At 39.9% G+C, this 15,556-nt stretch overlaps 2 protein-coding genes across 5 annotated transcripts in view; one reads left to right on the top strand and one right to left on the bottom strand.

The window, feature by feature from the left end:
* gba2 (glucosidase, beta (bile acid) 2) overlaps nt 1-6,368 on the bottom strand; it is a 35,320-nt gene extending 28,952 nt beyond the window's left edge. Inside the window, exons 1-3 of the mRNA XM_038270348.1 lie at nt 6,206-6,368; nt 5,478-5,970; nt 987-1,078 (exon numbers count right to left, since the gene is read on the bottom strand). Coding sequence (XP_038126276.1) covers nt 987-1,078; nt 5,478-5,671 — 286 coding nt within the window. The 5' untranslated portion in view covers nt 5,672-5,970; nt 6,206-6,368. The remainder of the gene's footprint in view (nt 1-986; nt 1,079-5,477; nt 5,971-6,205) is intronic.
* Nucleotides 6,369-8,872: 2,504 nt separating this feature from the next.
* On the top strand, nt 8,873-15,456 carry rgp1 (GP1 homolog, RAB6A GEF complex partner 1). 4 transcript variants are annotated; one of them, XM_038270362.1, is made up of 9 exons: nt 8,875-9,041; nt 9,238-9,353; nt 11,077-11,210; nt 11,372-11,455; nt 11,687-11,836; nt 11,952-12,098; nt 12,373-12,500; nt 12,582-12,759; nt 14,804-15,456. In XM_038270362.1, exons 2-9 carry the CDS (start codon nt 9,238-9,240, stop codon nt 15,025-15,027), a joined length of 1,161 nt encoding a protein of 386 aa, XP_038126290.1. In that variant the 5' UTR covers nt 8,875-9,041; the 3' UTR covers nt 15,028-15,456. The 4 variants fall into 4 exon arrangements, with proteins under 4 accessions (XP_038126291.1, XP_038126288.1, XP_038126290.1 ...); XM_038270361.1 differs by having other exon boundaries at nt 9,187-9,353; XM_038270360.1 differs by having other exon boundaries at nt 8,874-9,353.
* The last annotated feature ends 100 nt before the right edge of the window (nt 15,457-15,556 follow it).

Genomic DNA, 15,556 nt, shown 5'->3' with positions numbered 1-15,556 from the left:
GAAATCAGGTGAGTATTGTCAAATGATTCTTTTGCCTCCCACTATTACCAGCAAAAATGTAAAATTGAATTTACAGTTGGGAGGGATAATGATTAAGTCAACATTTATTTTGATAAAACAATTAATCCTTAGCCACTGAACGTAATCACTCGACCAGTCGACCAATCCCGTTGCGATATTTAAGGTATGGTGGAGGATTTTTTCGCAAATTTTGAAAAAACCCGCCCCTCTCGCCTTTTTTTTTAAAATGCACATGCACCACCCTGTACCCGCTCCCAAGAGGGAACACTTATTATACGAGTGCGAGAGCGTGCATAAGCCTATTTCTCCTCGTGCACTCTCTGTTTAAAAGTTGCTGTTTGCATCTCTCACACAAGCTGACTTTCCAAAAGGTTTGCAATTTTTCCGCTATGTCAGACAGACCACCGGTAAGTGAAAATGGGGACGGGCACGTAGGACGGCCTTACGTACACATCACCAAAATGATTGACAATTTAGGAGGACCACTTATTTTGATGATCCACTGGGAAAAATAACATCCTCCACTATACCTTCAAGGTTTAAAGTGGGACATATAGCTGTGAAGGAAACCAGAGCTGCCGAACTGATAGCCGAACCCAAACAAACATGGCAGCGCAGGAGGAGGACACAAGCAGAGCTGCTGCTAAAAAGAATCTGCTCTTGATTGGTATATCAGCCTCAAAACAAAACAAAAAAATGACTTTTTGATTAGATCTAAAATTATCCAAAAAGACTTGATTAGATTGACAATATTTTCCTTTGTTACGATGACTCCCTACAACAGCATTTAGTTTTGTTTTTCTTACGACTCCTCCTTTAAGATCAGATTTGTGGGGAACATGATTAAAAGTTGTCCTGTTTATAGATTATGCGGGCTGAGAGCTGTGGATCGCTGCAGCTCCTCACGAGTCACCATATCAACTAACCTGATTAATAGCAAGAAACTACTTCCAAATCAAACTGACCATATATCTGCCGCAAAGGCAGCGCTCGAAACATGTCGATGAAAGGAGCCTTCTTCTCCACCTGGGTCTTCTTGTACCACCATTTAAGATACCTGGAAAACATGCAGAGGTAGAGTGAGTCAAAGAGTTATAACCAGGGCAGAATTATATGCTTTTTACTAGCCTGCACCGTTAATAAAGGAACACCATTTCAACAAGCTTGTTCCTGTTTAATGTCTGGAGTTACAGAAGTTTCCAGGCCTTCAGCTCTCTTAGCCAAAGCTGGATGTAAACAAACAGAGAGGACAAAAAAAGAGGGAATTGTGCAACTGTATAAAGAAAGGAGTTGAGCGCAGGGCTCCCACATTGGCGGCTTTACTTCATCTTAGCTCCGGTAATAGTGTGAGACCAAACGCGTGTGTCTAAACGTCACCCTGTGTTTGCCTGGTCAAATATTAATTAGGCAATGTAACAAAAGCTTCCAGGCTGCTTGCAGAGCCTGGAGTCTGAGTCAATAATCTGTTTATACTGTGAGCTTCAAACTGAAACATGCTGGATGTTCTGCTAATATCCTAAACCAGAAGGGTATTGCTGTTTTTTTTTTTTACTTCTCCAGAATGCAGTACACATGCTCAGCATAGCAAATCTGCAGAACTAACAACCCACAACCTCTTTAGGCTACAATTTAACAACAACACACTTAGTGTTCTATTTTTTTTATGTGAAAGGTCAATAAAAGAAAACCGGCCCCATTACACTTTTACCTTATATAAATATAGCAAACTGACCGATGTAAAAACAGGTGATGAATCAACAGGTAAAAAGTGAAAAAAAAAAACATTATGATTCATTTTATTCTTTAGAGACCTAACATGTTGTGATAGTTTTCAGACCCCTCGCACACGTGGGTCACCGATCTTTATTCAACATTTGCTTACGACGCTAAACAAGAGCATTTTACACAACCATGCGCACCTTCAAAGTCCCGCAAGCACAACTCAGTGACCACCAACGCAGCTAAGGTGTGTAACGCACGTTTCTTCGGTTAAAATGATCATTGGTCTACTTTTGCTTCAGAGATATTAAAGATTATTTTTAGGTCTTCCAGAGGTTTACCACCTCCTTAATTAAGCTCTGAACTGAAGCAGAGTGGTCGACTTTTTCAGCGCTATTTTAGCGTAGATTTGTGCAACTGTTGTTTTATTTCATTTTGAAGATATAATCCTTTTTTATTCCTTTCTATGACGTCACTACATCAACAGTGGAGGCGGCGGGTCTTTTCAATAATTTGCTAAACCTTTAAAGGGATAGTTCGGGATTTTTGACATGAATCTGTATGGCATCCCCATCACCAGTGTCATGCAATCACACTGACTTACCCCTGGCAGCATCCTGTGAGCAGAGTTCTCGTCCAGCTTTGGTCAAGCCGAAAGTAGTCCGGCAGGTTTGCTAGACCCAGCGAAATAAAACGTTTCTCTTCCCAAAACATTATGTGTTCAAAAGAGTGATATTTCTGCATCCCAAAAACATTGTAGTGGAAAAAGTCACACGTCGTTATCACTTGGTCCTATTTTCTCTCTGTTCGTATCAGTGCACGCCGTCATTCTGACAGCGAGCTCAACTTTGAGGAGGGCAGGGAAGTCGCTGTTGTTTGTGATGCAGACAGCAGCTGCTGCAACTCCGACATCCTCATCAATGGAAAGGTTCTGTATCTCGGGCATTACTAAATCCCACTCGTGGCAACAGTAGCATCCACCTCTGTCTGCATTAATTCGCACTTGAAACAAGTGCACCATGATTTGTCGGCCACCCTGGATATCGCAGCTCCAGCTGAGGCTCCTGCGGCTCCGGCTTCAGCTTCCATCACTTCACTGTCCACCCTCTCTCTTTCTGCCCGATCTAACTCCATTTGTCGAAGTTCATCCTCAGTGTACTCGGGTTCATAAAGATATCCCTTTGGCTCTAAGTGGAAGTCGATGTTTTCCTCGTCGCTCTCGTAGTCAGACATCTTCCCCAGTAGTAAACAATCGTGAATCAAAAAGGGAGGTCCTTAACCTGACAACAGCCAGATGCATGTCTCGCTCCGCCCAGCTAGGAGCTAGGCGGAGCGAGACATGCATCTGGCTGTTGTCAGGTTAGTAGGCCCTAGCTGTCAGGTCATGGTGTCGCGCGCACTGATACGAACAGAGAGAAAATAGGACCAAGTGATAACGAAGTGTGACTTTTTCCACTACAATGTTCTTGGGATGCAGAAATATCACTCTTTTGAACACATAATGTTTTGGGAAGAGAAACGTTTTATTTCGCTGGGTCTAGCAAACCTGCCGGACTACTTTCGGCTTGACCAAAGCTGGACGAGAACTCTGCTCACAGGATGCTGCCAGGGGTAAGTCAGTGTGATTGCATGACACTGGTGATGGGGATGCCATACAGATTCATGTCAAAAATCCCGAACTATCCCTTTAAGTTGAAATTATGATGTTATTTTTATTATGGAGAGGGAGGAAGAAAAAGCAATATCAGCTTTAAAATAAAAAAAAATGGCTGCATATAAAAATATGAATCAGCCTTCAAAATAAACCTGATTCGGTCAATTTCTTGTTTGATGCGTTTGTTTTTCAGGTGTAATCGGATTTTGGTTTTATGATACAATCGTTGTCTCCGTCTTCTTTGGTGTTTGATCTCAGCTGTTCTCTAACAAACATCTAAAGGCCTCCCCAGAACAGCTGGACTCATACAGAGATGAAATAACACAAAGGTGGACACTCATCTTTCCCAATCAGATGACTTCTCAACACAAATGGTTGCACAGAAATGTATTTAAGGAGAAAAGTGCAAAAAAGTTTGGCATCAGTCGTTCACTCTGTTCATTTATCAGATAACATTCCAGCAAAATATGCTGAATTCTTTAGTGTGACAAAATGATAAGAGTTCAGCTAGTAGAAATACGTTTGCACATCTGATGACAAGGAGGGCGTGACACGGGTAACTAACAGCAAACAATACTTGTACATAAAGAATGTTCCAGCTCCATTCAGCATGGGATGAATTGTGTTATTTTTGGTCAATGCATGTCCTTTGAAGCCTCTGCGGCCTAAAACTATTGTCAGGAAACGTCCGTTTGAAGCCATCGGCGATGGAAACAACAGTCCCCACCCAAGCGTACATCTAAAAACAACGGGTTGTAAAAGCCCTCAGCGAACAGAACAAAATCTAATGAATTTAAAAGTAATTCTAGACATTGCGTGAAACTCTTATCCCTCGCCTAAACTGAACAGGAGGTGTTTTCTCTGATGCAAAGTTCCTTTCAGTGAACAAGATCTGATGCTATAAATCCAGGCAATAATTAACAACAGCGACCATGGCGACAGAGATACCTGAGACACGCCCTGCAGGACCTCTGCAAGCATCGACGTATGCGTTTTCTTTACTGCAGCAGAAGTGAAGCAAACTTGTGGTGTGAAGTGAACATTTGAACTGTTTTTTTAGGGAACTTGTTGGTTTCTCAGGGAAGCAAAATAAAGAAATTATTAAAAAGTCTCATCAGAATTCTGAGCTCATTGCAAAGAAAATATATTTTATTAATTACAAAGCACATTCTGTCCTCATTAAGCTTTGCTTGGGCCACATTTTGTCAGACTGCAGGGTGGGCTGCTCTAAAGCCCTTGAATGTGCTTACTTTACAAAATCACGTGCATTCATGTTGGAAGCTGTGGTGGAGTATTTGTATAGATCACAAATCTATCGACAACCCTTGCACTTTTTTTCACAATTCTTCAGATTCTATGATACTTTTGTTTATCATTGGATTTAATTACACATTAGTTACTAATTAGTGACTATTTAAGCCGACTGTTTACGGATATACGGGTAAAGGGGGGTTGAGTATTTTAGAAAACTAGTCACCATTATTTTGAATTTAAAATTATACACTGCATTGTGTTGGTCTGTCATTAAAACTGAATAAAATGCATTAAGATGATTACAGAGCTCTAAAATGAATCTTCAAAGCGATATTATTAAACCAGTCATTTAACGCTTGAGAGGTTTCTTATCAATTTAGAAAGCAACTAAGCACCCTGAACTTTAGACTAGTAGTTGACCTAGATGTAGACGGATCTCACAGCTTAGCGGATACAAGCTTATTTTCATACATTTAGGGATATCGTTTTCTGAAGAGTCATTATTTCTCAGAGGAAATTTCACTGGTATTACTACATATTTACAATAAAATAAACAAAACTGACATTAATAATATACTAAAACTGCTCAGGTGATTCGTGAGGAGGGGTTCTGAACAGCAGCCTTTAAATCAGGGATAACCGATTAAAAATCAGCGGGGTCTGAATAAAGAAAATCATCAACCAGTAAAGATGCAGAGACATTTTTGATTATAATCTGTGACTTTAAACAGAATTTTAGCACTGAAATAAATTAGCCAGCAGGTGGGTCCGGAAGGGACCGCGGTCCGCTAATCCGTGACCTCTGCTTTAAACGACCCAAACGTCTCACCTGATTCCGAGGCCCAGGTGATCCAAAACGTTGGACAGCGACACATCTTTCGCCTGAAAGGGTTTCCTCTTCTCTTTGAACTCATGAGCCAGGCAGATCCGCCACCCTTCTTTGGGCACCCCATGCCCCGATTCCTTAGAGACACACCTGCTCATCAGGTCCATTGTGGACCTCTCTCCCCAATCCAAACTCATCTCTGCAGGTTTTCCAACACTAAAGAAAAAAAGTGGTGGATAGAAGCCAGTATGGCTCCACAGAGAGCCACCTTCAGTAAACTAGTCAAGCTTTAGTCGCTGCTTTAAAGACAGGAGAGGTGTGTGTTCCAGGTTCCTCCACTGTCACACTGGACTGGATGAATGGGGAGAACCGGTTCTGCACTCATGGACTCTGGATGGATGATGTTTGGTCTTCAGGGTGGAGTTCTAGAGCCATGTTTCAACATTTACAATCGATGCACCTTCTCCAGGAAGTGCTGCCGGGTTAGCATGAGCTCCTGCAACACAAACCAGACAGGAAAACAACACGTTTAATAAAAAGACACGACTTAATAAATCCAATAATCCCTATGGAGAGACAATATATCAAGCAAGCATCTCAGAAATAGCAACACGTCAAGAGTATTGCAGTATTTACAGCCTGGTTACCTCCTTACTCTACAGATGTTAGCTTAGAGCTGTTTGTTTCGGGGCTGTCGTAGAGCTAAAGTGATTGCTAGCTGTAAATATTACCTGAAGTTGTGTTAGAAATGTCCCGTGTGAGGGCTTCAACACGATGCAATAAATCTCCGATGTGTTTTCAGAGGTTGTAGCTCCTCTCTGGGAGGAGTTCACTGGATGTAATCCTTCACCCGGCCGCCCAGCAGGAGGGCTCATTTTTACCCTTCCATTGACTTGCAGGCGCATCCTTCCCTTTAAAACAATCACACACAAAAATACGTTAAAATGCTGAAAGTGGTTAAACACGCGCCTGCTGTTCCTATTTATGCTGGTTCGTGTCGGGGAGTTTTATTTTATTTATTTTATAAGTCGTAGCTGAGCAAAAGTAAACGGTGCCTGAGAAATTTGATTCAGGAAAAGGGATATAATGTAAGAATGGGCCTCTACCATTATAATAATAATAATAAATGTTATATTTACTTGGTTTGAAAAAGTTGTTTATTGAATTTCATCTTTTATGTAATTATTGCTTTTTCTCATCTAAATTGTATCTTATTGGTCCTACCAACACGTTTCTTTATTTATTTAAACACTTTGGTTTGACATGATTAAAATTAACAGTCAATCTGCAGATTATTAGGGCAGAATGCATAAACCTCGTGAGATTAAATTCAGAGGCGTGGCCAGAAATCTTTTATAAGGGTGGCCAGGCGATAGCCAATGATAACCTGAGTGGCGGCCGAAAGCGGATAGGCACCAGAACCTCAGGGTCAATCTACACTGTTCCAACAGGAAACTTAACCAGCAATATATCCATGTTTTCTAAATTATGACAAACTATAGTTTCCTACAGCCTTTGCTAAAAGAATAGATGAATATATTTAAACATCTGTTATTTCTACATAAAAGGTATAGTGGATAAAACTCAGTTTTGAGTTTTGGGGCGTAAATATATCATCATTGTCATTACCTACCTACTTGTATCAATAAAAATCTGCATAAAATTTATATTTACAAGCACTAATATCTACATAAATTGATTATTTGATAAGTTTTTATTAAATTTTTTGATTTCACTGAAGACTCCTAGATGACTTGCACATAATTTTCTCTTCACCCCATATAAGACAAAATCTGGTTCTGAAAAGAGCAGGAATTCTGTACCTATCATCTTTGGTGTTAGTATAATTATGGGTATAGTTAACCACAAAAAGGTTTTGAATATTCCACTTGAGAGTATTACTGCTGACACCATCTGTAAGAGAGGGGAAAAAATGGTAGGGGTGGCCACAGGGGTGGCCAATGATTAGCTAAGTGTGGCCATGGCCACCCCTGGCCCCCCATTTAGCTCTGCCCCTGATTAAATTTCATATAACACAGGGGTCTTCAATGTTTTACAGGCCAAGGGCCCCCAAAATGATGGTGAGTTGGAGCAGAAATTGTGTTATATCAATCTGTATGAAATTGTGTTATATCAATCTGGTCCTATAGTCACTCTATTACATATACAGTAATGTAACTAAAGTTATTTCTCCCTGGGATTATTAAAGTATATCTGATTCTGAATTCTGGGTGATAGGACAGGTGTTGTGAATGAAACGGTGCCCAGCTTGAAAGAAGTGTGTCGCTGAATGCGTGCATTGATGACTGAAAGACATCTTCTGCCTCCATTTATCATTTATCTGTTTACTACAGTGTGTTGAATTCGTGATAATGCCTATTTAAAGATATTTCAATTGGTAGAAAAAATTGCAGGGGGGAATATAAAGAAAAGTCTAATCAACCAAAACTTTTGCGACCCCCATTCAGGACCTCTGTGGACCCCCTAGGGGTCGCGACCCCCTGTTGAAGACATCCGCTCTAGACTTTTGCAAGCACAGACAGGGCCAAATTTTGGGATGATCTGGAGCTCTAGACTAGATTTACGATTGAATAATAGGAAAACTAAATTTGATTTCATTCGTTTGAAATTTTTATATTTTATACAATTAAAATACATACTTGATTGTATTCACGAACATCATTAGAAAGTTGAATGAAATGAAAATACAAGAGTGGTTTACAGTGAAATAAAATAACTTTTATTTCACAATACAGTTGCGCTTCTACTGACAGACCCTTCCTTCCTTCCTTCCTTCCTTCCTTCCTTCCTTCCTTCCTTCCTTCCTTCCTTCCTTCCTTCCTTCCTTCCTTCCTTCCTTCCTTCCTTCCTTCCTTCCTTCCTTCCTTCCTTCCTTCCTTCCTTCCTTCCTTCACAGCCAGGCCCTACTGTCTAAACAAATAAAAGTCTGCCCTTAAGTCAACAGAAACAAAAACCTACACACAAAAAGCCAATCGTTATGGGGTGACTTTTATATGCATCATCAGAAGCCTCAGAGATTTTTTTATTGAGGGTTCATTTTTATACTTGAATCCCACCTAAAGGCTTTTCATCTTCATAAAATATATTTCCCGAATAGCCCCAGAAATGCAGGGCCGATTGGAGATGGCTCACAGAAAAATTATTATTTCATGTATTTAAAACAAACAAAATATATATATCCATTTTTATTCAATTTTTGTTTGAAAACAACTAATTTTTAATAGAAATAATTATGTTATTGTATGGTTTGTCATTTTAGTGCGCAGTAGCGGAAGCAGACGTATTGGTCCATACTCCTTACCAGTTGGTGGCGGTAATGCTCACCTAATGTTTTTGCCAACCGCAATAAAAAAGAAGAAGAAAAAGCGGAAGTAGGCGGTATTCTTCCTGTTTACTGTAGCTAGAGCGATAGCTGGGTCGCAAAGCTATGCTTAGTTTACTCAAAGACAGCTTGAAACTAAGCTGAAATACCTAAAAAGGAGTGATTCAGAAATTATGTCCACGTAAAACGTTAACACATTTACTTCAGCATCGCTTTAGTTTGAGGTATGTTAATACAGTTTGCTGTAAAATAAACAAACTTAACTATTGCGACCGAACAAGTTGACGTCTTTTAACGGTCAGAGTGGTAGAAACACAGCGGCTCCTAAACATGGTTGTGCTTTGAATTCGGCTATTTTTTCTTTTTAAGCATTTAGAGATTTATTGAGGTAGCGTCGGTTTGTTTTTGTGAACCGCCTAGATGATCGAAGTGGTGGCCTCCATGGCCCGGGGCCCAGTGTTCCTGGCCGGGGAGCTCCTGGAGTGCCTCATAACCTTCACCAACCCAATGTCTCACCTCTCCACCTCTGCCAGCAGGTAGGATGATAAGCTTGCTCCAACGTATATGGTCCCCTCCACCCTTTATCTCGGACTCTGCTGGATGTCTTATGCATTTCTGTTTGTATGCTTCTAATAGAATAAGCTGGGTTTATCTTTGTTTCATTGTGATCCTCTGAACACATCCGCAGGGGCGGATCTAGGATTCTTGGAGATCAGGGGCTTATCCCTGAGGGTGCAGATGTCGATTTCTTTTTTTGCTGCCTCACACACAAAACTAAAACCAAATGTCACATGTCACCAAATCTACATGATTTGTTGTTGGTGAAGAGAGGAATAAACACTGTTTAAGACTTGAAGGTAAATATGTTTTTTCCCATGTTATGGAGGGGGAAAATGGTTATTTCAGTCAGCTAAAAAATATTGTTCCCCCCTCATAACTCTAGCACATAAGGAACAAATGCTACCTAAAATAACTTCATTTGTTGATGAGAGAGAGGAATAAACACTGTTAAAGACTTGCAGGTAAATTAATTTCTTCCCATGTTATTGAGGGGGAACTGATTATTTCAATCACCTACTCCCCCCATAACTTTTAGAAATAAAGAGCAACTGTTTCCAAATTCCCAAAAATTGTTATGTGTGCCACTATCTGGTGAATTCCAGTACTGTACATTTTACTCAGATCAGCTCAGAAGCGAGATCCGGGGCTGAGCTGTATTCTTCTTGAGGGAATCAGCTGTAAAATTGCCCTCATAAAAATTAAAGGGTGAAAGGGGATGCTTTATAAGCAAATGAAGACAAACCCAGATCACACTTGTAAGACTGGTTGGAAATAGAAAGGTTTCTGTTGGATCTTACAAACGTTCAACATTTAGCTTCAGAAAAGAAGAAATGGGAGTGAGTAGGGTTGCCGACGTACTTGCCGTATGTCGATGTGTTCTGTGAGAGGCCTTGCTTAGGCAGCTCAACGCTCAAAGTAAAGAAGCCTTTTAACATAATAAAACCTGTGCAGTCGACAACTGAAATCTTGAATGAAAGAAAAGAAGCAGAAAGACATAAAAAAGAACTTATATCTACCCCCATTTTCAACAAAGTAATACTTATTCAACTCAGATAATCACAACCATACAACAAAAAGCACTCCATGCTCATCAATACACAGAAAACAGGCAACAACAACAACAAAGAAGATAAAATTAACTAAACATCAGCCTATCCACTGTCATAGTGACTCATCAAAAAGACCTTCAAGTTTCGATTAAACATAGAATAAGTTTTAGTTCGCTTTAATGCACTAATAAGCTTATTCTGTTAATCACCAACTTCAATAGAAATAGAAATCTTTCCATCGTCGCTACTCTGTACCTGTTTTTTTTTTAAATATCAATTCCTGTTAAGTTACACTCACTGTCTCTTTTAGAAAATCTATTTTTGATATTGTTTGGTAGAACCTTTTTATGTATCTTAAACATGAATTTAAAAATATTATACTCTAACAACTCATTAAGTTTTAATGTATTTAACTTCATACATATCTGATTTGAGTGATCTCTGTATCCACTTATAACTATAAGTTGAGAGTAAATCTTCAAAGCTGGGAAACTGCAGCACATTTTCCAGGGAGAATGATTAAATCTGAAATTATTTTCTGTATTTATTGTCCCATATCTTTCATAGGGGGGGGGGGGTGCTAGTAACTCTACTAGAAATATATCAATGAAACATCCAGTATGTGTGTAACTTGTCTCCTGTCTGACAGCGAGATGTTGGCGTGGGCCAGTGCCCAGATCCACTGCCAGTTTCACGCCAGTGAGAACAGAGTGGCCCTGCCGTCCCAGGGCAACAAGCAGGACGTCCAGGCGGACAGCGACACGGTGCTGATTCCAAGCAGAGGTGAGCAACATGAATACTATTAGTTATCAGACCTACGGCGTTTGCTCCGTCCTTTTCAGGACTGTTCTTTCTGAAAGGGGATTTTTATGTCTGCAAATTGGCCCAAAGATGAAGATTTAGAACCTGTCACTATTTATGTATTTTTGCTTTCATTTCTTGAGGTGAGCGAGGCCAGTGTGTGCTCGACACCCCTCCCAAGATACTATTTTGTGATCTCCGCCTCGACCCTGGAGAAAGTAAAACTTGTAGGTATTTTCCATGAGACTCCTATCATATTTCTATCTTAACATCCTTGGTAGATTTTATATAAATATAGTCTAGCAGAGACTTGTATTTTTAGTCCTCTTTCCAATGATGCTCTAAGGCTTATGGCCGTTCGTTTATGCACAGTAAATACAATAAAATCCCCGCCTACGCATCTGAGTCAGGTTTAGAGGGTTTTTATTTTATTGATTTCTATCAATAATGTTTCACAGATTCCTACAGCGAGGTGGTTCCCGTAGATGGACCTCCTAGTTTTCGAGGTCAGGCTGTGAAGTACGTCTACAAACTGACCATTGGCTGTCAACGAGTCAACTCTCCAATCAAGTTGCTCCGGGTTCCTTTCAGAGTCTTGGTTCTGCAGGGTGAGATGGTTTCTAAACTCCTTTGTGAGGAAATTCACAGACAATTGTTTTTGTTTTATTTAGAATGAAATAGCATTGAGGTTACCTTTAATTTGTATTTCAATCTAACCCACAGGAATGCCAGAGCCTCCGTTTCCTCAGGATGAAGAAGTTTCTCCGTCCAACCCTTTTCTGGAGGAAGAGGAAGCCAGCCGCCGTGATGCGAGGGCTTTAGAGAGAGCCCTGGACATGCTGATGGTCACCACCTCTAGACGATGCCCTCGTGAGCTGCTTTCTCTGTCATAAAGCTTTTCATTGGAGCAGGGTTCTGGAAAAGCTTAATATTGATAAATATATCCAGCTTTTCTTATCCTACCGTTTAAAATGTTCTCCTTCCTTCCTTGAACTTGGATCTATCACAGTTAGGCTCTGTCTCCCTCAGTTCAACAGGAAGCTGTTTAGTCTGACTCTGGATCTATATAGTAACATTTATTTGGATGAAAAATAAAAAAAATTTCCGTCTTCTGGACCTTTTACACATTTCCTCTCCCACCCAGATATGTTTAATATCACCAACACTCGAGGAAAAGTGGCAAAGTTCTGCATCTTCAAGACTGTTTACAGACTCGGAGAGGACATTGTTGGTACTTTTAATTTCTCAGAAGGAGACATTCCTTGCCTGCAGGTGGGTTCCATCTATCCTCATTCCTTCCTCATGTTTCCTCGCTGTGCAAGTCTGCTAAAACCCTTTGAACGTGTTTCCCAGTATTCGGTGAGCCTTCAGAGCGAGGAGGAGATCCAGCAGCAGTATCAGCGGCGACCCGGACAGGCCATAAGCCTGACTGGACACGGGCGACACCTGGAGTCCTGCCTCCACACAGCCTCCAGCCACTTTTCTCTCCCCGTGCCTCTCAATGTTACGCCGGGGTTCAGCACAGATATCGGTCAGTCAGCAGGTCACACTTCAGTCATAAGTTGTTTTTATTTGTTTTTATAAGTCTCTATAAAAAGATATTAACTCATAATGAGGAATTTGTTTACATTAACTATTGTTTTTTTTAAAGAGCTATTTGTATCATTCGTCTCTCAGGGGGGCTGACTGTAGCTTTAATCATTTATTTACATAAAAATAGGGGACACCATGAGCACCAAAGCACAATTAATAAAGATATAGCAGCTTGTTAAAGGTACACTATGCAACCGGTATTGATTTTCCAGCGAGGCTCCCCCCAGAGGGCGAAAGTAAAAGTGCACTGTTGTAAATATGCTCAGCTGTTCTCCTGGTTACTCCGTCAAGCCACACTGCAAAAAAATGAAATCTAAATAAGTCATTTCTTCTTAAAATATGTGCATTTTTTCTTGAATTAAGGATTTAAGTGAGACACTTTGCCAATGGAACAAGACAATTTCACTTAAAATAAGAAAAAACAATTGCATTATCTTATTTCAAGTGCATTTTATCTTGATACCTTATTTTAAGAGTAAAAATACTAATTCCATTGGCAAATCATCTTATGTACCTGCTCAAATTAAGAGTAAATACCCTTAATTTAAGACATTTTTACTCATTTTAAGATAATTTTTGCAGTGCAGGCGCGGTTGTTTTGAGCTTAGCAGACAGGCGAACACAACGAATCACCATGTCTACTGCGGTAAGTGACCATTTTGTTCCAGTTTTCGAGTTTGAAAATTCTCGCTGGTTCCGCCATGATAACTGCACAAATATCGCCACTGCGCTACCAACGAGCATGCCTTTCACTGGGGGCGTGTAGCAGTTTTCGCCGTAAAGCAAGACAGACTCTCGCAATGCACGAGACTACTGAGCCTGTGGGTGCGGGTCGGTGCTCCTGCAATTGCAAGTACGGTATTTCCCCTACAGACCACCAGGGCGGCCGAGAAAACCTTTGTTCGACCTGAAATGACTCATTTAATCATCCAAAACGTTACGGAACACATTAATTAACTGAAAAATGTTGCATAGTATGCCTTTAAATCAGAAGCTCTAAAATAAAGCTTTGACTTCCTACCTTTGAAGCGATCCTGATGCCCTATTATAAATCCAATCTTAGATCGTTTTTATTCCATTTGTTATCCAGCATGTTCGTAATAAAAATATTCCACAATGAGAAATTCACAGTAAAAAGTCATTTTTTTACCATGAGAAAAGTTCAATCCTTACAGCTATTGCTAACTGTCTTGCTACTTATCCTAGCTTCGAAAAAAGCCTTTCTTTTCCATTTAGTTTGTCAGGACTCTTTTCGGCCATTGATTCTCCAGTTTACACAAAAGAGTGAACAAATAGCTCAAAATAATCCGCAGTCGCAAACAAGCATAGGAGTACTTCTTTGTGCTTCGCCGTAATGGCTAACCGCTAGCCAAACAGTGTATGACTTATGCTTGGAGCCTGAATAAAAATGCATGGCGGCATGTACACAATATGTTTGATTGCCAAACAAGTAGCCAATCCACTTTAGACAGTAGGCAAAGTGGATTGGCTAAAGTTTTCTAGGCACCACCACGGCCAGAGTTTACAGATTTAAACTTTTTTTTTTTTTTTTTTTTGGAGAACCATATGTGCAAGAATGCCAGCCATCAATTAACTCATTTGAAATGAATGACTGAATGATTACTTTATTTCGGTTTAAAAACAAAATATTTTTTACAAAAGAATCCATCAGACAGCAACTGAAAAAAGAATAGGCTGAAGCCCCAAGGCTTATTTTAACGGATCCTGTACCATCATAAGACTAATTCACAATAAAACATTGTTACTACCGGTAATACATAATTACAAAACGCATAATATGTAAAACAAAAAAAATTAAATATTTGATGAATCTGGACACTTAATTTTTTTTAAATCCTCTTTCACACCTTTATAACACATTTTAAATAAAAAGTGTGACACTATCCTTTCCAGACAAGTATATAATGAGGCACTAAATGATGATGTCATGAAACTAACTCCGTCCCTCTCTCTCTGTTCAGTCACCCTGAGGTGGCGCCTGCACTTTGAATTCGTCACAGCCCGTGAGCCGATGGAACCTCCCACCGTTCTGCAGAACCAATCAGAGGTCACCATCTGGGCTGGGGCAGAGCATGTGGATGTGGATACTTTCAGCTGGAACCTGCCCATCAGAGTGCTGCCGACAAACCCAGCGCTGGCTTCCTACGTTTCTCAGTTTACCGGGACCAACAGTATTAATATCTGAGCGCCAGAGCTGTTTTAAGGACTGATGTGTGTTTGTGTGTGTTTTCCTTTTAAAAATGAAATATATCTGCACAGATGTGCACATTCCCTGAAGAAATAAGAGAAATGGATTTTCAATTAAAACAAACTGTATTTTGCATGGACTTGGGATCCGTGCAGTTTGTACCTTGCTGCTGGAAACACCTGTAAAGAGATGGATGGATGGAAATTTTGTCCTTTTTTGACTTTTTAAGATTTTGTTTCAATTTCTTTTAGAAATATCCCTTTTCTCTTTTTCTGGTTATTTATTTCACAAATGCTTCATGCTTTGAACAGTTGTTTTTTTTCATTATTTGAAGCTTGCATTGCTTCTACTAAACGCTTTCTGTTTCAGAGCTTTTCTTTGACCTTGGGCTGAAGCACAAGAAAGTATTAAAAATGTGAACTCAAATTTTATATTTGTTTTGTTTTTTTTCATCTGCAGGTTAAAAATGAGTGACAGAAGGAAAATGAGCAGAAACACATATGAAATATGCACACTTGCTTATATT

This window comes from Cyprinodon tularosa, unplaced genomic scaffold (assembly GCF_016077235.1).
Source record: "Cyprinodon tularosa strain WSP-4 unplaced genomic scaffold, ASM1607723v1 ctg76, whole genome shotgun sequence".
Taxonomy (NCBI): domain Eukaryota; kingdom Metazoa; phylum Chordata; class Actinopteri; order Cyprinodontiformes; family Cyprinodontidae; genus Cyprinodon; species Cyprinodon tularosa.
Note: the sequence above shows the minus strand (reverse complement) of the source record. Positions and strands in the feature narration are given on the sequence as shown.